At 41.2% G+C, this 27006-nt stretch overlaps 1 protein-coding gene across 2 annotated transcripts in view; it reads right to left on the bottom strand.

The window, feature by feature from the left end:
* Nucleotides 1-27006, bottom strand: part of LOC116264357 (glutamine-dependent NAD(+) synthetase) — an 87428-nt gene that overhangs the window by 29838 nt on the left and 30584 nt on the right. For both annotated transcript variants that reach the window (XM_031644501.2, XM_031644500.2), the window contains exons 7-8: nucleotides 20792-20927; nucleotides 10068-10206 (exon numbers count right to left, since the gene is read on the bottom strand). In XM_031644501.2, coding sequence (XP_031500361.1) covers nucleotides 10068-10206; nucleotides 20792-20927 — 275 coding nt within the window. The remainder of the gene's footprint in view (nucleotides 1-10067; nucleotides 10207-20791; nucleotides 20928-27006) is intronic.

The raw sequence follows: 27006 nt of genomic DNA, 5'->3' as shown, positions 1-27006 counted from the left end.
AGCTGATAGCAATTTAACTAGTTATGCACCTTTGAGTTCAGAAAAGTTGAGAATAGTAAAAAGTTGAGAATAGTAACCCTTATAGAAGAAAAAGCAAATATTCAAAAATTATTAAAGAATAAGAAATTTTTATGGACACAATATGGAGTCTCTATAGTTTCTAATGGGCAGACAAATATACAAAGACGGTCGGCCACTAATAATTTTATTGCTTATTATGCAAATTATTATTAATAATAATTCGGCTTGAAGTCATATCGGGATGAATTTGGCAACTGATCCCATCACATATTTTAGACTCTTTGTATGACGCATAGCATAAATTTAGCACTTAAAAGTATTTGTAGCCCATTAAATGAAGATGTCAATCCTGTAAATTGTGTTCATGGATGAAGAGCTTGAGTATGATGTTAAAAACATCATAAATTTTGTTGTAAATCATCAAAATGTTCTTGCTATATCAATAAGCACTTTTGAAGGTTGTTGAGACTCATTTTGTATCCATTATTGTAATGATGAAGAGAATTAAACAAGTAAAACATGCATTAACGCTGATGGTCACTAACAATGATTGAGAATTTTATAAGAACTTTTGAAGGTTGCTGAGACTCATTTTATATCCATTATTGTAATGATGAAAAGAATTAAGCAAGTAAAACATGCATTAACGCTGATGGTCACTAACAATGATTGGGAATTTTATAAGCACTTTTGAAGGTTGTTGAGACTCATTTTGTATCCATTATTGTAATGATGAAAAGTAAGCAAGTAAACATGCATTAACACTGATGGTCACGAACAATAATTGGGAATTTTATCGAAGTGATGACAATGCGAAGGCTCAAAAATTAAAAAATGCAATTTAGATGATGCATGGTGGGAAAAGTTAATATATTTTCTTCAATTACATAGCCTATTTGGTAGATGCAAAGAGAATTTGATAAAGAATGGCTCCTGCTTCATAAAGTTTATTGTTGAACACGATGGAGGAAGAGAAAAGAAAGAGAGAGAGAGAGAGAGAAGAAACCTATTAAAATCCATTAGCGGACCCTAATCTCTAATTAAAGAGAGATTAGGGGTCGGCATATGTCCTTACATATGAGAGACAAACAAATATATAAAATGACTAAAGAAGACTCTAATTCTTTAAATAACTAGAAAACTACCAAACTTAAACATAAACTTTCTAATTTCAACACTCTCATTCAAGCTGGAGCATGGATATCAACCATGTTCAGCTTGTTACAACATCTAGAGAAATCACCAATAGGAAGGACCTTTGTAAACATATCTGCTGCATGGTCTTCAAAGGCTACATGAATCGTAGACAAAACACCTCCTTGTATAAGATCCCAAACATAATGACAATCCACCTTTATGTGTTTTGTTCTCTTATGAAATACTGGATTATTTGCAATGTAAGTAGTAGCCTTGTTATCACAATACATTTTCAAAGGAAGAGGAACATGAACATTTATATTTGTTAGCATAGATTTAACCCAAGTCATCTCAGTAGCCATTTGAGTCATTGCTCTATATTCAGATTTTGCACTTGATCTAAAACTTTTTGCTTCTCCATGATATGGGGTTGCCTCCAACAAAGATACAAAAGCCTGTGGTGGAATTTCTGTCGTCAACAGACCCTGGATAGTCAACGTCACTGTAAGCAACAATTTCTAGAGATTCACCTTCTTGAAAAGGAGGCGTCTGCCCCGGGGATGATTTTAGATATTTCAAAACCATCAATGCAGCATCCCAATGGACTTTTGTAGGTTTTTCCATAAACTGACTTAGTTTCCCAACAACAAAGCTAATGTTTGGTCTAGTCACAGTGACATAAAGAAGTTTGCCAATGAGAGACCTGCAAGATCGTGAATCCACTAGCTCCGATTGATTATCATGAAGATGAAGACGTTGATTAACAGGAAGATTAGCTAGCTTGGCTCCTAACATCTCTGTATCCTGCAGTAGGTCAAGTACATATTTCCTTAGACAAAACTACACCTTCTTTGTTATGAGCAACCTCAATGCAAGAAAATATTGCAAGTGACCAAGATCTTTTGTGACAAAGTGTTTCTGAAGGAAAGTCTTTGTAACTAAAATTTCTTGATCACAATCACCTGTTAGGATAATGTCATCAACATATACTACCCAACTATACCTTTGGAGGTCTTCTTGATGAATAAAGAATGGTCCAGAGGAGATCTTTCAAATCCACACTGTGAAACAATCTCAGATAATTTGTGGAACCTCTGGGACTTTGTTTGAGTCCATAAATTGCCTTCTTCAGACAATACACTTTCTTACACTCCCCCTATCACTCGAACCCTGGGGGTTGCTGCATATATACAGTCTCCTCAAGATCACCGTAGAGAAAGACATTCTTTACATCCAACTGATACATAGGCCAATTAGAGTGTACCGCAACAGAGATAATGAGCCGAATACTACCCAACCTAGCCACAGGAGAAAAAGTCTCAAAGAAGTCAACTTCATATGTCCGGGTGTATCCCTTAGCCAGTAGTTGAGTCTTATATCTTTCTATGGATCCGTCTAAACGGTACTTGACTGTAAAGACCCATTTGGAGCCAACAATATCACAATTTGAAGGAGGATCAACTGACTCCTAGGTACCACACTGTAAGAGAGCGTCCATCTCATCTTGCATAGCTTTTCGCCATTTACAGTCTAGTATTGTCTATTGATGACTAGTCGGTACAGTATGAACTGATATAGCATGAAGGAACTGTTGTAAATTGTCACCAAAGTGGTCAGTGCAACAAATTGTGAGATCACCAAAGTGGTCAGTGCAACAAATTGTGAGATAGGATGTATGGTACATTGCCTCTTGCCTTTGTTCAGGACTATAGGCAAGTCCTGAGATGGATCAATGTCAGGTATACTTATTTCAATGGAGCTCACACCCTGAGAAGACTCTAATGGTCGATCATGAGAGGGATCTTGTCGGCGTGTGTAGACCAATGGGGGGTCCTGGAACCTATTCATAGTCGAAGTAGGAGAAGGAAAAGGCTTCCAGAGTGCATCGACTTAGAGTTTTAAGAAACCCTAGGTTGGGCTAAAAAGGCTGCCCAAAGTGCTCAGACGTGCTCGCAGAAGAGGCTGCTCTAGCATATCAGACGTGAGTGTAGAGAGAAGAGGAGTTGAGAAGAGCAACAGCGTCCTAGCAAATCAGATGTTCACCACTCTGGTACCATGTTGAACCATATGGAGGAAGAGAAAGATGTTAAGATTGTACGAATTGGATTGGGTCTGCCTAGACCCGATCCATCTTGCCCACACACCCAAACATAATGGACGGTGGCATACTTGTAAATACTTGTTGTTTTCTGTATTTACTTGTAACCTAATTTTAATGACAAGGAGGAAGGGCCACGGTTGCTGCCCTCTTTTCTTTTTTCTCTCTCTATTGCACGTGCAGTCACCTCCTCCTCTTCTCCTCTTGCATCTACAAAAGATTCCATCGAGTGGTTTGGCGTTATATTTCAAAATCTTACAAAGGAGAGAGAGAGAGAGAGAGAGAAGAAACCGATTAAAATCCATTATCTAACCCACTGACATGGTCAAGCATACTCGTGTCAAGAAATGTTGTACCGCATAGGTACACCTAGCATCCTCACATGCCTATTTCACTTAGTTTGGGTAAGAGAAATTAGGTTGATTCTCCATTTCTAGTAGTTCTAGTGTGTGTTAGCTGGCCAACCACCTGCCACAAGGGTGGACGTTGGGTCGGGCCTAGATCAAATCAGGCTGGGCCTGATATATATATTTTTAATAATATTAATTATATTTTTATACATTTTCTTTCTAAATATATATATAATATACATTTTAAATTTTTTTATTAAAAATAAACTGAGCCCACGCCGGGGCCGCCAGGCCCAGGCCCGACTTTGAATCAAATTGGGCTGGCCCAGCCCGATGCCCACCCCTAAACTGCGTGTCTAGTTGATCATACTTCTACCCTACTACAAACCTGAATGCCAACTTTGTCTCTTTCTCAGCATCCATATTTCTTTTGAGGACTACGAAAAGGCCATCTAGAAATCTCCAAAACCATCTCCCTTTCACCCCAGACCAACCACCACCCCTCCCCAGTCCCCCCACCCAAAAAAAGAAGACCTCCCAAGGAGTCGAATCAAACAATTGATGGCAACTGTGGATAGGCACAACGTAAAACACAGTGTTCTCATGATAGACAAGCTGTCGTGAAAAAGAAAACAGTAACTAGGTCCTTCAAGAACATCCATGAATCATTGGAACTTGGCATTATCAAACTGAATTTAAACGTGAACTCAGTGCCCAGAAATATCTTAACAAAGAGCATGGTAGGGAATAGAATGAGATCAGAATAAATTCTCATCATGCATTTAGGCAAGAAGAGCAGATGAAAATGGGAATCATGTCATGTGTAGAAACACGAACAAGGAGAGGAAGAAAACAACGATCACGATGTAACGTGGAAAAAACCCACAACTAGAGGGAAAAAAACCACGGATGAGGAGGAGCCGGTGCCCACTAGCATCCAGACTCTCTCTCTAAGATTTCATTAACAACAAAGATTAGGGTTACAATGCTATAAGTATGCCCTAATAAGGACATACTGGATTGGGTCCAGATCTGGACCCGTATACCAATAACCTTCAACACTCCCCCTCAAGTTGGGCATACATATCAAACATGCCCAACTTGGATACATTTCTCTCAAATGAAGTTGAAGATAGAGCTTTCGTCAGAACGTCAGCGGTTTGGTCTTCAGACTTCATGTAAGGTAAGATCAACTTTTTAGCATCAATCTTTTCACGAACAAAGTGACGATCAATTTCAACATGCTTTGTTCTGTCATGTAGAATAGGGTTGTTGGCTAAGTTGATGGCAGACTTGTTGTCACAGTACATCTTCAAAGGTCCTTCAATCTCTATTCCAATATCAGTCAACAATATTCTCAACCATAGTAACTCTGACACTCCCATAGCAACGGCTCTATATTCTGCCTCTGCACTAGACCGAGAACATACATCCTGTCTCTTACTCCTCCATACTACAAGGTTTCCTCCTAAGTAGACACAGTACCCTGTAGTAGACCGTCTAGTATCAGCACAACCTGCCCAGTCTGCATCAGAATACCCCTCGATCTCAACAGTCTCTTGTTTCACATACAAGAGTCCCTTGCCAGGATTTCTCTTCAAATAACATAAAACTCTGTCCACAGCCTTCAGATGTGCGTCAGTAGGTGCATGCATAAATTGACTCAATACATTCATCGCAAAGGTAATATATGGTCTCGTGAGAGTAAAATAGATCAACTTCCCAACCAGACGTTGATATCTTCCCTTAGCTTCTTCACCGAGCAGCTCTCCATCTCTAAGTCTCAACTTGTGTCATGTGTCAAGTGGGGTAGAAGCAGGTCTACACCCCAATTTACCAGTCTCTTCCAACAGGTCTAATGTGTATTTCCTTTGGTTTAGCACAAGGCCATTACTAGATCTAGCAATCTCAATACCAAGAAAATACCTCAGCTTGCCAAGATCCTTGAGGTCAAATTCCGTAGCTAGTAACCCTTTTAACTTGATGATCTCCTCCTCATCATTTCCTGTGACTATCATGTCATCCACATAAACAAGTAGAAGAGTGACCCTGCCCTCTTTTTTCTTCACAAATAGAGTGTGATCTCCATTCCCTTGTTTGTACCCATGATGTTGCATTACTCGTCTCAGTCGTTCGAACCATGCTCTGGGTGACTGCTTGAGGCCATATAAGGCCTTTTTCAGCTTACAGCACTTCTCCGGTTCTTCATATCCTGGAGGCATATGCATATAGACTTCTTCTTCGAGGTCACCATTGAGGAAGGCATTCTTAACATCTAGTTGGTACATTTTCCACTCTTTCATCACAGCTAGGGATATAACAACTCTAACTGTCTTCATTTTCGCAACAGGAGCAAAGGTCTCCAAGTAGTCAATCCCATATTTTTGGCTAAACCCCTTGGCCACAAGACGAGCTTTATACCTTTCAACACTACCATCTGGTTTGTACTTGATGGTATACACCCATTTGGATCCAATTAGGTGAGCCGTCTCAGGAATCTTCACAACTTCCCATGTCATGTTTCTTCTCAAGGCTTCCAGTTCTTCTTCCATAGCATCAACCCACTTGGAATCACTTTGAGCTCCAGCAACGGTCCTGAGAATCACAGCCAAGGAAAGAGAAGAAACAAAACACTTGTAATCATTGCCAAGTCTCGAATAGGATACAAAATTACCAATAGGGTGTTGAGTACATGACCTGACACCCTTTCTCAGGGCAATGGGAAGATCTTCATTTTTCTTTTCACCCTCATCTTGAGTCTTCAAGGTAGGACTTGGTTCATCCAAGGAAAGAGTGGCATTGGGATTGGTAGTAGATCTCGCACCACAAGTCACATCCTCTGTCCGAGCACCTCGTCTAGAGTAGACCTGTCCAACCAAACGATTGCCTTCCTTCTCAATACCAGTGTCACACCCTTCCTCCTTCTCAGCCACATCAACAATAGTGAGAGGTTCTGCCTTCCTGTAGTCCAAAAAATCTGTAAATTGGAGTTCCTGACTCTGAGAATACTCTTCCCTAACCACAGACTTCTCCCCCTGAAGAGGATTCTCACCAAAGTAAGAGGCATGTTCCAAGAAGGTAACATCCCTCGTAACATAAACTCTACCAGTGAGGGGGTCAATACACCTGTATCCTTTTTGAGTAGGGGAATACCCAACAAACACACCTTTGATAGACCTGGGATCAAGTTTTTTTATATTGGGGCTGTGATTATGTATAAAACACACACAGCCAAAAACACGAGGAGGAAGTAGAAATGGTGGACGACTGCCAGGAAGTAATGAATGGGGAGTCCGACCATTCAGAACACGACTGGGCATGCGATTGATGAGATACGCACTAGTGAGGACAGCATCACCCCAATAGTGTTTGGGAAGATTTCTCTGAAACAGAAGGGCCCTGGTGACATTAAGAAGCTGGCGATTTTTCCTTTCAGCCACTCCATTTTGTGGAGGGGTATAACTACAAGAAGTCTCATGAACAATCCCCCTTTGTCGAAGAAAATCCTCAACAGACTGACACATATACTCACGGGCATTATCGGACTTGAAGGTTTTAATATTGTCACCATATTGAGTGTGTACAAGAAGGATGAAAGCCTCTATGATATGAGGAACCTCACTGCGATCTTTTAACAAGTACACAAAGGTAGCCCGAGAGTAATCATCAATAAAAGTGATAAAATACTGAAAACCTTGACGGGTATGAATTCCCGAAGGCCCCCACACATCCGAGTGAACCAAAGAAAAAGCTTCATTAACACAACTAGTAGAAACAGGGTACGAAGCCCTCACATGTTTGGCAAACTGACACACATCACAAGAAATCAACGACAAGTTCAAAGAAGAACACAAATCGGGAAACAACTGTTTCAAAATCCCAAAAGGTAAATGCCCAAAACGTTCATGCCAGTACAAAAAGACTGAAGACAATCTTCTCTCCGTTTTTCTGTCTTGCTAATCGTTGTCATAAGAGCTGTAGCCACATGTATGGGAAGACGGTATAGGCCATCAGACGCCAAACCAATCCCAATCCTCTTTCCTGTCACCAAGTCCTGCAAAACACAACGGTCGGCAGAAAAAATAAGTTCACAGTTCAGCTCTTTAGTAAGTTTACTAACTGACAAGAGATTTAAGGGAAACTGGGGAACATGTAATGCTCCCCGCACATGAAATTTATCCAACAAGGACAAAGTCCCTTCGCCTGCCACAACAGTAGATGAACCATCTGCGAGAGAAACTCGTTCCCTTCATGAAGATAACTTATATTCATGAAACAATTTTGGGTTACCTGTCATGTGGTGAGTGGCACCACTATCCACAATCCATTCCCCCACAGAAGAGTTACCTGTATCGCCAATAACTGCAAGAGCTTGATTAGCCTTTGTCTCATCAGGTGTCGCGGCCTGGTTGACATCGATCCGACCCAAGTAGGCCCTTAGTTCACGAAGCTGGTCAGCAGAAATGGAGACTTTTTCTCCACTGGATGTTTGCACCTCAGACACAGGCGTCCTCCCAATAGAAGACCTCCCTTTGTTTCCCTTCTTCTCTGGATGAAGATCCCAACAATAATCCACGGTGTGACCAGTCTTCTTGCAGTGAGTGCACCGGCGAAGGGATCTAGACGGGCCGCCAGGACCACGACTCACAAGAGCGGATCTCTCATGATAGGGCACAAGTTCCCTCTTCCCCTCATTTGTAACAAGCCTTCTCTGTTCTTCCGCTTCAACACAGGAGTACACATCTTCAATACTGGACACCTCTCCTGAATTCAGAATCTAGCTTCTAACACCTTCAAACTCATCATTTAAACCTGCTAAAAAAAGGAACACTCTGTTTTCCCATTCATGAGCAACATAAAGTGCCTGATCTTGGGGACAATGCCAAAGAATATCAGAATGATAGTCAAGCTCTTCCCACTTGCCTTTCAAAGCCCCATAGTACTCTGCAACAGAAGAGTTCCCTTGTCGAATGCCATAGACTGTCTTCATTACTTGGTAAGTACGAATTGCCGTTTTCTTTTGGCCATACATTTGCTCTAGGACCACCCACATGTCTCTAGCAGTCTTCTTCCGAAGGATAAGGGGCTGAATATCGGCGGAGACAGAGTTGACAATCCAAGTTTTCACTTGATTATCCTCAAGAAACCAAGTATGCCACACACCACTTGTTCTTGCTGGTTCGGGGTTGCTCCCGTCGATATAGGCCATCTGACCACGGCCAGCAATCCCCATAGTCATAGCAGGCGACCACGAGAAATAGTTCTCCTTTGTAAGGCGAAGAGTGATGACCTGCATGGGAACATTCTCAGTTCTAAAAGCCCCAATTTCAGTTTGATTTGTGTTGACGGTTGACGAGGAAGAAGCCGCCATAATCACAGACCAGTCTAGAAACGGGCACGGGCGGAATACCAAAGGGCGATGTCTGGTTGGCAGCAAGGGCAGCGACAGGGAGCAAGCTCGGCAACAAGGGAGACAGGAAGCAGCAGCACAACACAACACAAAAAATAGCAGATAGGCAGGGAGCAGGCAACGGACAAAACGGAGAACGCCGAAACCTCACCGGCGGTAGAGACAGCAAGAGGGCAGCGCCGGAAAAACGAGAGAGCGGCGCTGGGCGGGTCGTCAGAACCAGGCGGAGACAGACCGCCGGAACCAGGTGGAGGCAGAGGCAGAGCGGCGCTGGGTGGGTTGCAGAACCAGGCGGAAGCAGAGGGCGGCGCTAGATCGCCGGAAAACGGGCGGCGCTGGGCGATGCGTCAGGTGACAGAAAACGGAAGAGAGGGACACCGCTGGGCAGGTCGTCGCTGGGCGGAGGCGGCCGGAACCTGAGCGGCGCTGAGCAGGTCATCGTCGGGCGCAGGCGTCAGGTGCGTGCGATGAACAGTGCCGGGCGAGACGATGAACAGTGCTGGGCGAGTCGATGAATAGTGCCAGGCGATGAACAGTGTCGGGCGAATCCTCCTCCAACACGAACAAAAGACAAATGACCAACCAGTAATGCCGGAACTTCACGGCTCTGATACCATGTAGAAACACGAACAAGGAGAGGAAGAAAACAACGATCACGATGTAACGTGGAAAAAACCCTCAACTAGAGGGAAAAAAACCACGGATGAGGAGGAGCCGGTGCCCACTAGCATCCAGACTTTCTCTCTCTAAGATTTCATTAACAACAAAGATTAGGGTTACAATGCTATAAGTATGCCCTAATAAGGACATACTGGATCGGGTCCAGATCTGGACCCGTATACCAATAACCTTCAACATCATGGAAGAATGTAAATATTCCACTTTGCCAAATTTCACATTGCTGGAAGGAGAAAAAGACTTTTAGCTTACTTTAACCGGAAACCAGTTTGATATTCAATAAATAGAAGAAATAAACAGTGTGACCCTTGTTAAATGACTACACAAAAGTACAGTAACCACGAAAAGAAAAACAGAATACTCATATTACTACCTCATAACAAGGCCTCCTCCCAGTAAGTGTGTGAAATAAGGAGATCAATGCAGATATAACAACGTCAATCTTCATATCAATATGATGTGAACCAATTTCATCAGAAACAGCCTTTGCTCGGAGCCTAGTAGCCTCAGAACTACATGAACAAAAAAACATGCCTCAAAGATGTACTCATCAAAATCATAAAAGGAAAGAAGCATGAGAATACGATAATTTCATCATGGCTGACACTTGATAGGAGATAGCCACTCAGTACTCAAACATACACATACACCCACAATAATTCCCCACCTCCACCTCCACATCCACCCATCACACATACACACCTTCCAATGGCCTTCAACTAAATTCTTTTCTTTGCAGAGACAAGATTTCATCTTACATCCATGACAATCTGAGGGATGAAAAGGACAAAAACAGCACAATTGAAGTTAACATATTTTTGGAACATCCGAAGTCACAAAAGGTTAAGAAATGCAAACAGGTCCACATCTGTAAGGAAGCTATGACCATGCTTAAAACAAATTGTGTCCTTGAACACGATGAATTTTTCACAAAAAGGAGTCATAAGGATATGGATACACAGAAAAGACAGTAAAATATAAATAGCTTTCCAAGATAGACACATGAACCAGCAAAATTTTCAGAACCAGTAGATAAAACTAAAAACTACATTCTATAGAGTCAATTATGTCTTAAAGAAAGAAATATCCTAACTTTCCAATTTAGTATACACATTAAATATGAGAGATATCATTAAACTGAATAGCCAGAACAACAATGAAAATAAATATGAAGTGTTCCTTCTTTTCTAATGTTTCCATAATCTTTTTTGTAATCAATTTTCGTCTACAATTCAGTTTTCTCAATCTGATGGTGGTGGTGAGTTTGCATTCAGTGATTTCACTCAGTACCTCCAAAATAATGGAATATGGGTTAAAATTTAACACGATAAGTGTAAGAAACTTCACAAAATCACGTCTCTCCGTCTTAAAATCAGATAGATTGAGAAGAGAGGATAGGAGAGAAGACAATGGAGGAAAGGGAGCAGTCGGCCAATGCAGCCCTGCGTTCCTTAATCTCTATTATAAAATTAACCTAATCAGGTTACAACAAAATGTACAAAAATATATGAACATTTACAAGAATGCCACCGCCTAGTATGTTTAGGCATGTGGATATAAGAGAAGTGGATCGGGTCTGAACAGACCCGATCCCCCATACGAACAAACTTAATACCCCCCTCAAGTTGTGCATGAGATTTGATCATGCACAACTTGTTCTTCAATTCCCAAAAATGCTGCCCTGTGAGTCCTTTGGTAAAGAGATCAGCTATCTGTTCACTGGTGGATATATAAGTAGGCAAGATCTCGGCTTCTTCAACCTTCTGACGAATGAAGTGTTGATCAATCTCTATGTGTTTGGTACGATTATGCAAAATGGGGTTGAAGGCAATTTTTATCGCACTTTGATTGTCACATAGTAATGATGATTGAACAATAAGAAGATTGAGCTCTCCAAGCAAATGTCGTAACCATGACGCTTCAGCTGTCCCTGCAGCCATTGCTCTATACTCTGCCTCAGTGCTAGATCGTGCAACCGCACGCTGCTTTTTACTGCTCCAACAAATGAGATTAGAATCAAGAAAAAGGCAGAAACCTGAAACTGATCGTCGGTCATCGGGATCTCCTGCCCAGTCTGCATCAATACATGTATATATGCTATGTCCAAGAGAAACGTTGGGATATTTTGTGTAGACCAGTCCATCGCCAAGAGTAGCTTTGAGATATCGTAAGATCCGCTTAGCAGCATCCATATGTCCTTCGGTGGGTGCATGCATAAACTGAGAGATCTGATTTCCAGCATATACTATGTCTGGGCGAGTAAAAGTGAGGTATTGTAACATACCAACAATGTTGCGATAGAATGTAGGTTTGAATATGCAGCAGTTCCATCAGAGGCAGTCAATTTAGTGTTCAGAACACTAGAAGTAGTTATGGGTTTGCAATTAGTCATACCTGCTCTGTCCAAAACATCAAGAGTATACTTGTGCTGTGTAAGAGTCAATCTATCATTCGTCCTATCAAGTTCAACACCCAAAAAATACCGTAATTCGCCGAGATCCTTCATCTTGAATTCTTGCTTCAACATGCCTTTAACATAAGATATATGTGAAGAAGAATTCCCAGTTATAACAATATCATCAACATATATAAGTAACCAAGTGGTAGCTTCTCCAGTATGATAGATAAACAAGGAGTGATCGCGGGAGCTTCGGAGAAAACCAACTTGTTGTATATGATGAGAAAACCGATCGAACCATGATCTAGAAGCTTGCTTCAACCCATATAGAGACGTGTGTAATTTACAAACCCATTTTTGAGGATCATGAGTAGTATAGCCAGGAGGTTGCTCCATGTATACCTCTTCCTTAAGAATCCCATGAAGAAAGGCTTTTTTGACATCTAACTGATAAAGAGGCCATCCATATGAGACTGCAAGAGAAATAATCACACGTATTGTTCCCATCTTGATGACCAAACTGAATGTTTCATCATAATCTTCCTCATATTGCTGAGTGAAACCGCGTGCCGCAAGATGTGCTTTATGTCGATCAATGCTACCATCGGGCTTATATTTCAGTTTGTAAACCCATTTGAACCCCACAACATTCTTATCAGTAGGACGAGGGACAATCTGCCAAGTCTAACACTCATGCAAGGCTGCCATTTCCTCATTCATAGCTTCAACCCAACATTTTTCCTTACTCGCATGGCGATCAAATTTTGGTTCCACCTTTTTGTTGACTTCTGTCATAAACAGCTGAAAATCCAAAGAAAAATTGTTATAACTCACCCATCTATCAATAGGATGTCGCACGCGTTGTGATTGGCATGGAACTGCAGTAGGAACTGGTCGCCTAGAATACACCAGGCCTGAGAACCGATTATGTATAGGTGGATCATTGGGTTGAGACGATGAAGGTATGTTGTCCAAGGAAGTAGTGTTGTTCGAGGAACTGCTTACAAGTGTCTCGGGCTCATTAACAGCTTGCTCCTTGTGCTCAGTCAACATTTCTGCCCCTTGTCTTAAGATTTCAGCATGTAGCCAAGTATCATAAACCTCATTTTTGTCCTGGAGTGTCACAGAAGTAGCCTTGGAATCCTGTAACCTGCTTTCATCAAAAACAACATGCCGTGAAATATGTACACGCCCAGTTTTAGGGTTATAACACCTATAACCCTTGTAGTTTTCTGCATACCCTATAAATCTGCACAAAACAGCACGATCTTGAAATTTGTTTCGTAAGGAAACATCAACATGCACATAGCACACACATCCAAAAACACGCAACTCCTCATAAGGTGGTCCTAGTGCGAGCAAAGGTTAGGGTTTGCTCCCAAGAGCAGCCCAAGCCATCCCAGGGCCGAAGCAGCAGCTTCAGACTTGCCTACAAGGACAAGCAAGGAGACCCTCGTCAGATGTGAGTGCCTACCTAGCAGTCCCAGGCAAGGGTCAGACCCTTCGGTGTTTTCTCCTTGGACGAGTACTCGGAACCCCCTGCTGAAGCAGACCTGCAGCCGACAGCCAAACTGTCCTCTTCCAAAGTGGAGATTGCACCTTGGTGGTAGGGCGCACCGCAGTAGGTCATTCTTGCCGAAGAGCTAGACAATCCTTTGGTGCCCTTCCAACCCCAGGCCGAGAGCAAGACAGCACCGGAGGGGCTCGAGAGGTAAAACCTGCTTTAATACCCTAGAGAAACAGGGAGGGTGTACTTGCTTTAAGGTTGTGGCCATCACCCAACGTGGGGGAACCCTTGGCGTGCTCTAGGCACCTGAGCATGCCCCTGACTGAGCCAGTCGGAAGAAACCTATCCTATTTGGGAAGAAGGTGTGGCTTGTGAGCATAGGTGTGGTTTGTATATGTGCTTGAGCCCGCCAACGGCATTGAGTGAGCTGTGAGTGGTTTAAAACTTGTATCGCTCGCGCTTTGTAACTATTAAAGCCTCTCAACCCATTTAAGAATTGTATGTTTAGCTAGGTTGGGTTCGCAACTGTTTGTACTCAATCGGGAATTAGCTAGAGGGTCGGGGACCTGTCCGACCTGGGTTAAATTTTGTAATGGAGTTAACCTTGAACAAAAACATCGTCACATCGTGGAAAGTGGTATGAGTATGATGCATGATAGTAATACTCTTATTACTCTATGGACAAAGGCTTTTCACACTGCTGTACATATAATAAATAGTCTGCCCATGACAGTTTTGGATTCAAAATCTCCTTACTTCACTCTTTTTGGTCGAAATCCAAACCACAATGATTTAAGGGTTTTCGGATGTGTGTGCTACGTTCACATTGAATCGTCATTCAGAAATAAATTTCAAAGTAAAGCAGTCCAGTGCAGGTTTGTTGGTTATGCAGATGAATACAAAGGTTTCAGATGTTATGACCCTACAACCAGACGTATCAAAGTATCAAGAAATGTTGTATTTGATGAACACAACTTTAACATTTCTACTAAGAATTCTCAACCCGTGGAATCATATGATCCTTGGGTAAGTGCTGAATTATTTGCATGAGACGGACTAGAATCTCCTCCTCATGATGAGATAGGATCTCCACATATCACACATGTGAAGCTTTTGGGATATGAGAAGAACCCTTGGCCTGTGATGACTCAGAGCCTCGAATCATTGGGCGACCACGTTTGTTCCAGCATCTATATGCTAGATGACCAAGTCTTCCAGAAAACGTGCATTGAAATCTACCGCGTCCACCTCCTGCACCACGACCCCCTCTCCCTCTAAGGCCTGCCCACGGCCTCCTGGGACAGCTAATGCTGAAGAGGGTGCATCAGTTGATGATGAAGTAAGGGTCACAGACAAATGACTAAGTCTGTTATAAGCCTCAGCAAGATCTGGAATTTCAGCCCCAATCAACATTTGGGCTTTTGCAACTGCAAAATCAGGAGATAGCCCAGCTAAAAATTTCGCCACCATGTGTTGTTCAAAGTGAGTTTTATAACATGATTTACAAGGGGGGCGTAGAGCTTTGAGTCGCTCATAGGCTGATTTAACTGATGCAAAATATTGGGCCAGATCTGAGTCACCTTGTTGGAGCTTAAGAAGTTCTTCTTCAACCTGCAAAATTTTGCTCATATTCTTATCTTGGGAGTACGTTTGCTTCAGAAAATCCCACATTTGTTTGGCAGAGGTATAATAAGCAATTGTAGGAGTGATGTGTGCCCGCATGCTATTCATAATTCATGCCATGATAATATTGTTATCTTCCTCCCATGTAGAGTATTTTCTTGACTTCGTTAAGGGTTCCTCCTCCTCAATAACATGTTTTTTTCTGTGCCCCTTAACAGACATCATAAATACGCAACACCAAATTTCATAATTTGTGTCGTCTAACTTCACAGTAGACCCAAATGAAAGAAGGTTCCAGAACTTTTATATTCTCCTTGTGTATCAGCAATAGTATCTCTCTGCTCCATAGTGAAGATCGAAAGAAAATATATGTGCACATTTTATATGAACTGCTGAACAGGAAATAATATGTAGATGCAGGCAAAAAATTGAGTCACAGATTATTCTTTGTTTCCAGACGTTATTAACATGCAGTCTATGTAGGCAGCAGCCACACCTTTCCACACGACCCTGAATAGCCAACAGAAATTTTGTCGACAATTGACTGCTGCCAAAAAAAACTTACAGATGAAGACTGCCTTAAGACTGCTGTTGCTTATGCTGTTTCCACATCAACTTCTCCAACGAGTCCACATCTTGCTGTTCCACACTCATTAGTATCAACAGACCATTTCCACGATCAGCAGCAGGTCTCTATAAATGTCAACAGCATCCAGCCATCTCCAGCAGTTACTGTTACACCAACAGCAACGTCAAACACCCCTCTCCAGCAGCGTCAGCCTTTTCCACGATCAGAAAAATAACTGTTGTACACGTTCAGATGTTGTTCCACCAACAGCAGCGTCAGGCACCCATCTCCAGCAGCGCCAACCTTATCCACGATCAGAAAAACTGCTGTACACATTCCACCAATGGGCTTGATCACGCGTTCCACATAGGCGTGATCAGACTCCACCAACTAGCGAGCAGTAGAGAAGAGGAAGAAGAAGAAGACAAGAGGGGAGAGAGAGGTCTGACAGTCACCGGAAAGAGAGTCGCCGGAAGTCTGCCAGTCGCTGGAAGTTTGAAGGGATCACGTTGCCGGCTCTGATACCATGTTTTCGTGAGAGAAAGAGAGAGAAGAAAGACACGTAAAAATTCATTTGAACTCTTACCCTAACCCTTAAGGGAGAATTAGGGTAAACCATAGAATTACAATGTAAACCAGGAAAATATTTAAAAATATTAAAGAGTTGTCAGGTTCTTTAATATTTAAAAACCTTCCTCATCATCAACAACACAAACAGAAGGAAACAAAGAACTTGTTCCAGCTATGAAAGAAGGAGAAAACAATGCTTCATGTCGATCAGGACAGGTTTACACTCGTCAGAAAAAAAGGATAAATGGCAATTTGACCTCTTCCCATGTTGAAGTTTATGATGATAAGCCAGTTAGAAGATATGTGCGAGTGCGACACCCCATTCATAGATGGGTAAGTTATGATAATCTTTTCTTAGATTTTCAGCTCTTTATGTCGCAAGTTATAAAACAAGATGAACCTCCCCACCGTTTTTTACCGGCATTTCCTTTTCCTTAGATTTTCAGTTCTCATCTCTCTTTTCTTGTTCTCTCTCTTAACATTTCCTTTGCTAAAACTGATCATGGGTTGATACCCAAAATCTTACAAACCTTCCCACCGTTTTGTACCGGCATCCAGCCAAGGTCCAGGAAGGTTGTGCTCAGCTCATCAGTATCGGCAAGGCCTCGGCAAAGCCTCGGCCAAGCATGCGCAACAGTAGTAGTATGTCGGGTAAACTCGATTGTGCCTGGCCAAGGCTGTTGGGTGCCCTCAGCCGCACCTCGTTTGTTGTTGCGGCTGTGGCGCTCCGCTGTTGCTGAAACACGTCTTCCTCCATCGCTCAGTGTGCTTGACCCTCTGGGGACCCTAGCTGAATGCCCTTCAGCCGGGGGCTGGCTGCAGACCCTGGGTAGCTCGGCCACAACGTGGTACTAGGGGTCAGGTTGGACTGCACTCCGCATGAGGCCGACCAATGTTGTAAAAAACGTATCGTAAGCCGTATCGATCGGGCTTTAAGATACACCGTATCGTAAAATATCGTAACCATATCGTATTTTTTAAAAAAAATAATAATAAATCAGGAAAATTTGAAAAAAAATCGAAAAATTCATAAAAAAATCAGTAAAATAAAAAATAATAAGTTATTCATAGAAAACATGTTTTAGATAATGATAGACTTATTATTGCTATAAAGTTACGCATTCATCATTCATAGACATTACGCATTCATCATTCATAGACAGCAAAATTCATAACAATATCATTCTACAAACTTACAAAGCATAAAACATTCAACAACCATAGATTGATAAGTCATAAAATCCATAAGTCTATGAGATACCACATCTAAAAACAAGTTCTAAATGTTATGTATTACAAATTTACATCACAATAGGCCCAATACATATAAAATGAAAGCACTCTTGACTCTCATTCATAATCTTCATCATCATCATCTCCATCTTCATCTTCAAGAATTTGAAGATCCTCACCAACATATTCACCACCAGCAGACTCTCCTTCATCAAGGTTGAAGCATTGAAGATCTTCATCATCAACATTTTCATAAGCTTCTTCTTCTTCTTCAACTTCCCAAGGCTCATTATAGCCTACATCTGCCTCTTCCATTTGTTTTTGTATCTTCCTTTGATGTAAAGCATGAAGCATATCTAAACATTGCTGACACACAAATGGAGGCAAAAGTTTGTTTGGTTTTCCAACGCATGGATCCACATCTTTGGAGGTCCATGCCAAATGGTGTTTCATTCTAATAATCCCTCCTAAAAACGTATTCTCACAAAAGTTACATTTGAGTTTCAACCGGTCATTATCCTTCACCCTTTCGCACCATTGCCATGTAGGATCAATATCTTCACAACAAAAACGAAATCCTACGGTAAACTTAATGAAACAATCAAAATCTTTCAATCTACGGTAAAAATATATGAAAATATGGTAGAAACAAGAGATTTCATACCTTACAAAGAAGAAATGAAGAAAACCTTCCTCCCAACGAGAATCAGCCACCCATGCACAAATCGACTGTTTAATCTTTGATTTCATGGTGAAAATCGATGTTTTTACGGTGAAAGTTGATGATCTCCCTCCTTGGACGCGCAATCCCCATGTTAGAAAAGAGGAACCTATGGACGTTTTAAAGAAAAAATGAAAAGGAGGCGTTGGGTGCCTTTTTTTGAAAATTAGCCTATATCGTGCGATACGGGCCCTGCATCGCACGTATACTCCCCGTATCGTATGATACAGGCTTTGCACTCAGAATGTAGATGCCCATGGCGATTGGCTCTCAGCTATGCCTATGCGCCCCATCTCGGCCTAGACCGAGGTCTTCATTGGGTTTCCCGTCGCCGGCCAAGTAAGCCTGGGCACCGAGCCGGGCCGCCGCCAGTACCTGGTACCCGGCCGGACTCAGGCTCGGGCTCGAGCCCGGGCCCTGAAACAATTCTTAACGGGCTCATGTTATCGAGCCCAGCACGGCCCGGTACTTAACGGGTCGGGCCCAGGCTTGAAACTATGTCCGTCGGGGGCCCCAGAATCCGGACGGTAACTAAAAAAAATTATTATTTTTTTAAATTAATTTAGGTTAGGGTTTCCAGTTTTGTAACCTCGTTCCAATGTTTCATACTTTCATTCTCCAGCGTGGCCATGACCTCGTCAAGTCGTCGACCGTCGTTCAGCTCTGCAAGAGCAGCGAGACTGCAACTGTGAGAGCGCCGGATACCGGTGACCCAAGGCGACAAACCTGGTCCCTGCCCTTTAGCAATGGGGAAAGCAATAGAGACGTCCTAGGTCTTGGGTCACGCAACAGTGACCCCTTTGTAGCTAGAACAAAGTGGAAAGGCAGTGGGTTGCCGACTATAACCCAATGTCGGCAACTCAAAAACAGCAACAAGGGAGGGAATATGACAACAAGTCACCTGTGCCCTCTGGATGCCGCCTTGCCGTCATCGCCGCGCCATCACTGTCTGTGCCATCACCATCAAAGGTATCTCTCTGAGTCTCTCTGGATTGAGGGTCGTTGGCCCCTCTCTCTACATCTCTGATCTCTCATTCACACTAACAGTGTATATCAGTTATCCCCATTGTTGTCTGTTCTTCTCCTAGTCCTCTTCTTCCTCCACCGATTCGGGAAATTTGGGATCTCCATTATTTTGTTGGGCTGCGTCCGTCCAATAGAGTCTTCCTTGATCCTTCTCCCATGTTCAGAAGATCATCTTGCTGCTTCTGCTTCTGTATGTTGTGTTTCGAGAAGGAACGAAATGCACAATTTTGTAGCTGATTTACGGAACTTATGAATTTTTTTTATCGTGCCGGATTATTTTCTTGTTGCTTTGATTTTATTTGGGAATGCGTTCTTTATTGTTTTGGTTTTGGTTCATACGAAGCTTTAGAATTTAATGGCGCAGATTAAAAAAACACAACAGAAAGTGTATCCCGAAAAAGCCCGGCCCGATGCCCAGCCCTACGGCCAAGCCTCACCACCCCTTTGGCCACGAGCGGGCACTTGGTCTCGCTATTTTGCCTGTTCCCTTAACCTCATTTGTGTGCAAGAAAGCCTTCAGGAACAAGGGAGAGGCTGATGGCGACTGAGATGGGCGACGACGACGACAAGAACCTCGACAGGATGAAACAGTAAAAAGACGTACAAATAACGTGGCAAACCTCGACTCAAGGAAGAAAAACCACGATGCTGAGAGGATTCTGGCGCTCACTCGCAGCCGGTCTCTCTTTCTTATTTTTTATTAATCACGCGAGAATAGGGTTACACAGGTTACATAAAGAAGGACTCAACATGGATTGCGGGTCAGATAGGATCCAGACCCGAACCAAGACAAACTAACCCTTAAACAGTATTGAATCTCAAATAATACACAAAATCAGGCCTTAAAGTCCACACAAAGCAAGGGACCCAAGTCCCTTCTTTATAAAAAGAAAGGGAAAGAAGAGAGATTAAAGAAACTAGCTGTTGGACTGCTTTCAATGGCTAGAAATCTAGCCGTTGGGTGCAGTCAACAGCTAGTTCTCCTAGCCGATCAAAAAAAGAAAATGAAAAAGACAAAAAAATACAAAGAAAAAGAAGAGAAAATAAATACATAAAAACCTATGCGTATATATATATATACAAATCATACATCAAACTACCAGGAGTATTTGATGTATGACAGTGGATATAAAATACACATATGTATACTTACATGATGCCTGAACCTTAAATTTTAACAGGGATAGCATGTTTAGATCACCATTATACTTGTTCAAAAAAACGCCAGTATAATGCATACAACTTTTACTTGCACTATTAAATATGGGAAAACTAATTGCCCTTGGAAGCAAAAAAATATCTACACTGTTCTCAACTTCAATTACATACCCCAAAAGAAAGGAAAAGGTATCCTCATTTCTATCACATGCACAAACTTGATTAGCAAATAAAAATATGAGAACAGTAGATCATCGTATTCACGAGTTCTGGTCAGCAGTTAAGAATATTACCTGTTCTCTGTCCCCATGTAAACGGTGTAAAAAATGCGCTTAGCAAATTCTTTACTATTGTGAGGGACCTCACCATTATGGTATTTCCCAATACGTATAGCATCGGCTTTAACTTGTTCATCTCCGTCCGCAATTGCTGCATGGATATGCAGTCATTGACCTAAAAGATATATGAATAACAAAGATTTGCCAGCCGAAAGAGTTAAGTATGGATTACTTCTAAATGGAAACTTAACCTAAGGAGAGTGGCACAGAGATGCAAAAAATTTACGGGAAGCAGAAGACATGGCAAAAGAGATAGAATTTATAAAACGAAAAGATAATAAGAATGTTCTCAGATATACAGAACCTATATTAAAAGGAAAAGATAATAAGAATGTTCTCAGATATACAGAACCTATATCCCTCTTTCTAAGTTAGAAGCTTCAGTCAAAAAGGTAGGCAGCATGGCCTGAAAGCAATTCAACCAGATTCAACTTAACCCAACGTGCAACCCCCCCCCCCCAAACTTACACACAACCAACCAAATGACGTGGTCAAGAGGATTAATAACAATAAGTGGAGACAGGGTGATAGAAATCTAGCACCAATATCTGTAACCAGAAAACAGCACTCACGCAGGAAGATAGAGATATATATATAGAGAGAGAGAGAGAGGGAGAGAGAGAATGAAAACAAGAAGAAACTGAGGAGAAGAAGCCGTAGCCAAAATGGTTTGCACGGCCTCTATTTATAATCCCATTTCCAGAATTCTAAGAGTCTCCAATCGTAGAATCCTAGGAGATTTCACAAGCTCCAAGGACATTAATTACATCATAGAAACCTAAGAGACTTCACATATTACAAGGATATTAACTACAACATAGAATCCTAGGAGACTTCCCATATAACAAGGATATTAACTACAACATAGAATCCTAGGAGACTCTTCACATGTTACAAGGACATTAAATATCTTAACACATTCTACAAGGAGGTGGAATCCTAAGAGACTCCTCTTCAACGTGTTGGTGAAGGATTTATATTTTAACACTCTCCCTCAAGTTGTGCATGGTTTTGCACTATGTACAACTTGCCTTTTAGAAACCAGAATCGTTCCTTTGTTAATCCTTTTGTAAATAAGTCTGCAACTTGTTCATATGTACGAACATAAATAGGCTGAATCTCCTTGTCTTCCACCTTTTGTCTAACAAAGTGTTGATCAATCTCAATGTGTTTTGTTCGACCATGTTGTACGGGATTAAAGGCAATGTTAATAGCGCTTTGATTATCGCACATTAACATTGATGTTTTAATCTTTTCTCCAATGTCTTCTAGCAAATGTCTAACCCATGTAACTTCAGCAGTACCTGCAGCCATGCATCTGTATTCAGCTTCAGTGCTGGATCTTGCTACTGCCTTTTGCTTTCGACAACTCCAAGACACAAGATTACGTCCAATGAAAATACAAAAACCAGAAATGGACTTTCTTTGATCAGGATCTCCAGCCCAATCTGCATCTGTGAATGTCATAAGTTGATGTCCAGTAGTTATATTTTCACTCTTACCATAAACTAAGCCATCTCCTGCTGTCCCTTTAAGATATCTTAATATTCTTTTGACAGCATCCATGTGAGTATCTTTAGGTGCATGCATAAATTGAGATACTTGATTCACAGCATATATAATATCTGGTCTTTGAAGTGCCCCAACAATACTTCGATATTGCGTAGGATCTTCATATAACTCCCCATCTTGAGCACTTAGTCTTTGATTTAGAACACTAGGAGTTCCAACAGGCTTACAATCAGACATACCTGACTTTTTCAGCAGATCCAACGTGTATTTCTGGTGTGTCAATGTGAGGCGATTATTGTGCCTGTCAATCTCCACTCCAAGAAAGAATCGTAAATCACCAAGCTCTTTCATTTTGAAGTTTTGCATCATCAAAACTTTAGCTTCTTCTATGTGTTTTTCTGAATTTCCTGTGATAACAATATCATCAACATATATAAGAAGTAAAGTAAATATGTTTTCCTTTCGATAAATGAAAAGAGAGTGATCTAGAGGACATCTCCGAAAACTACATTCTTGAATCTTGCAAGAGAAACTGTCAAACCACGAACGTGAGGCCTGTTTAAGTCCATAAATAGATTTTCTTAGTTTGCAAACCCATGCATGAGAGTCTCCTTTCGTGTATCCTGGAGGTTGTTCCATATATACTTCCTCCCTTAAATCACCATGAAGAAAAGCATTTTTCACGTCCATTTGATGTAGTCTCCATCCATATTCAACTGCCAATGATATAATCACGCGAATTGTTCCCATTTTGATCACAGGGCTGAATGTCTCATCATAATTTTCCCCCTCATTTGTGTGAACCCTTTTGCTACTAACCTTGCTTTGTGTCTTTCTATGCTGTCGTCAGGTTTGTATTTAATTTTGTATACCCATTTGGAGCCCACTACGTTCTTTTCTTGTGGCCTCGGAATGATCTCCCATGTTCCACATTCATGCAAGGCATCCATTTCTTCTTTCATAGCCTTTCTCCAATGATGTGATTTTGATGCTTGATCAAATGAAGTAGGTTCTTCCTCCTTGCCAACTTTTGCCATGAATAACTGAAAATCAAGTGATAAAGAATCATAGCTAACCCACCTGTGAATGGGATGACGAATGCGTTGGGATCTTCTAAGGTGGGGCATGTTGTCTTCTTCACTGTGAGCATCTCTGTCCTTTAGTCGTCGACTGTAGATAAGACCCGAATACCGATGTGCATCGTTGCTCTGTTCTTCATTATTGTTTTCGTGATGACTTGATGACTGTGTTGGATTTTCTTGATTTTCACTTTGAGCCATATCCGACGGTTGTATTGCTCTCTCTGAATCTTCACTTTGAGGCACATCATTTTCTATAACAGGATCTGCATTGAATAACTGTGTACTGGTCCAGGGATCATAAGATTCAATGGTCATAGGCATTTCATTTGTATTATCAAAACTATGTTCATCAAAAATGACATTTCTTGAAGTTTTGATACGTTTAGTTGTTGGATCATAGCATCGAAAACCTTTATATTCATCAGCATATCCAACGAATCTACATTGAATAGCTTTGTCTTGAAACTTGTTCCTCAAGGCAGCATCAACGTGAACATAGCATACACAACCAAAAACCTTCAAGTTCTTGTAATCAAGTTGTTTGCCTAAGAGTGTAAAATATGGCGATTTAGACATCAAGAGTGTCATAGGCAAACAATTTATTATGTATACAGCAGTATGGAAGGCTTCAGTCCACAAGAAAATGGGCACATTAGTATCATGCATCATGCTCATGGCGCTTTCAACTATATGTCGATGTTTCCGCTCAACTACACCATTTTGTTGTGGTGTGTAAGGGTAGGAAATTTGTCTAGTTATCCCTTTTTCACGTATAAATTTAATAAAATCAAGCGAGGAATATTCTCCCCCTCCATCACATTGAAAATGCACCACATTGGATGAAAAATTAGTTTGAATCATGGCATAGAAGTTTCGAAATATGTGAGGTACTTCTGATTTGTGTTTCATGAAGTAAATCCAGGTGAAACGTGAGTAAGAGTCAATGAATAAGACATAATATCTTGACCCAGACATGGAATCAATAGGGGCTGGCCCCCATACATCAGAAAAAATAGTTTCAAAAGGTTTGGAAGCCCTTTGGTTTATATTATGGAAAGGTAAAACATGACTCTTACAAAGTCCACAACTTGAACATTTTTTGACACTTGAAGTAAGAGGTAAACTTGATCTTGGAATGAGACTATATGTGACAAGTTTTTCAATGAAATGTCGACCACAGTGTCCTAGCCGACTATGCCACAAATCAGACTCCAAAAATTGGTTAGGGCCCCTTACTTTTGATTGAAAATGGCAAGAACTTGGCACTGATGACGCATTATGAGAAAGAGAAAATGTCTTCAATCCTATATCAAAAGTGGATGAATCCTTGGGTAGACATTCCTTGAGGACGTACATATTCCCTTGACGCTCCCCTCTAGCGAACATTTTCTTCGTTTGGAGGTCCTTGACATAGACAGAAGAAGGTGTGAATTCAATAGAAGAGCTTGTATCATCAATGAGTTTAGAAATGGATACGATGTTCTTTTTGATATTGGGAGCAAGAACAACATTAGACAGTGATAGAGACGAGGATGACAATGGAATATGTGCATTTCCAATATGTGTAATAGGATGAGATTTTCCATCACCTGTTATAATGCAACTTCTACCGTAATGAGGGGATAAGTTAGTCAATTTACCTGCATTTCCTGTCACATGGGTAGCTGCACTTGAATCCAAGAACCATTCTCCTTGCTCATTTTGCTTTATAGTCATCTTTGAGAATGCGGTCATCAATAGCTGTTGCATATCTTCAGCGGTGGATTTAGAACTTTGTCCTCCTTGTTTATAATCATGTCTTACCCCTTTGTTTTTATTTTGAGGATTAAACCAACATTGAAACTTCATGTGTCCTTTCTTGTTGCACTGAAAACAAATTGGTATTTTTCTTGAAGTATCCAAAGGAGACATACCTTTGTTATGTGGTGTTGGTAGAATGCCACGACCACCATGGTTGGAGTTCCCATGGCTCTTACCAAACTTTACATTCATAGCCAATACATTTTGGGAGTTCCCTTGATCAGTCCTTTCAATGACTCTTTTCATATTCATTTCATGTTGGAGAAGTTTACCTTGTAGTTCGTTGAAGGAAGGCAGAACAGGAAGGACCTCAAGAGCTGTAATAAAAGCTGATAATCATGCCCAAGTCCATTCAAGGTTTGCTGCACCTTTTCCTTATCAGAAATGTTATTCCCTGAGGCAGCAAGTTGGTCTGCGACGGCCTTAATACGCCCCAAATAATCCATGATAGACGTTGAACCTTTGCTCAAATTCTGAAATTCTTTCTTTAAGTACATAATTCGAGTTTCTGATATTTGGGAAAAGGTATCAGCAAGGGTTTCCCATAATTCTTCTGCAGTACAATCATCAGAAACTGAAAGTAACACTTGTTGAGATAAAGTGGACAAAATATACGCAACCAGACTTTGATCACGTCTCATCCACATAGCATGTTCAGGATTGTTGTCTTCATGAACAGCAATAACTTCTCCTGCCTCATTTTTTATTTCCTATAAGACGGATATTGGTGGAGCCTTTGTTGAACCATCGAGATGTCCAAAGAGGCCTTGACTTCTTATGAAAGGCATGATTTGCCTTTTCCAGATCAGATAATTCTCATGGTTGAGTTTTTTGGTAATAAGGTGAGGAAGAAAACTTGAGGACATGCCAGAATGCGAAAGGTTTTCCATGACAGCAGAAAGGAATGGTATATAGGTAGAAGATGAGAGGGAAAGAAGACACGATATAACAAGATGTGTCCTTGGGTAAGCAAGAAGAAAAATGAACAAGAATTGCGCAAGAGAAAAGTAAATTCAGGATAGAGACAAGATGAGAAAAGAGTTCTAACCAGATCAGACCTGTTTGGGCATTTCGTTTGGTAGAGATAACGTAACCTGGCGCTCTGATACCATGATAGAAATCTAGCACCAATATCTGTAACCAGAAAACAGCACTCACGCAGGAAGATAGAGATATATATATATATAGAGAGAGAGAGAGAGGGAGAGAGAGAATGAAAACAAGAAGAAACTGAGGAGAAGAAGCCGTAGCCAAAATGGTTTCTCTATTTATAATCTCATTTCCAGAATTCTAAGAGTCTCCAATCGTAGAATCCTAGGAGATTTCACAAGCTCCAAGGACATTAATTACATCATAGAAACCTAAGAGACTTCACATATTACAAGGATATTAACTACAACATAGAATCCTAGGAGACTTCCCATATAACAAGGATATTAACTACAACATAGAATCCTAGGAGACTCTTCACATGTTACAAGGACATTAAATATCTTAACACATTCTACAAGGAGGTGGAATCCTAAGAGACTCCTCTTCAACGTGCTGGTGAAGGATTTATATTTTAACACAGGGTAGCATTTTGTGGAAGACAAAAACCAGAATTTAGATCCGTCTGATGAATGTACTATAATGCAAAGAAGTTCTCTTAAGATGGTGCTAAGAATACCCATAAAACATATCCACATCAAAGAATCTAGGAATCACGTCATGTATGCAAGAGTCTGGTTAATTGACATGTAAACACTATTGCAGTAACAGTATAGATATAAACAT

This window comes from Nymphaea colorata, chromosome 11 (assembly GCF_008831285.2).
Source record: "Nymphaea colorata isolate Beijing-Zhang1983 chromosome 11, ASM883128v2, whole genome shotgun sequence".
NCBI lineage: Eukaryota > Viridiplantae > Streptophyta > Magnoliopsida > Nymphaeales > Nymphaeaceae > Nymphaea > Nymphaea colorata.
The sequence above is the reverse complement of the archived record's forward strand: the minus strand, read 5'-3'. Positions and strand labels throughout refer to the sequence as shown.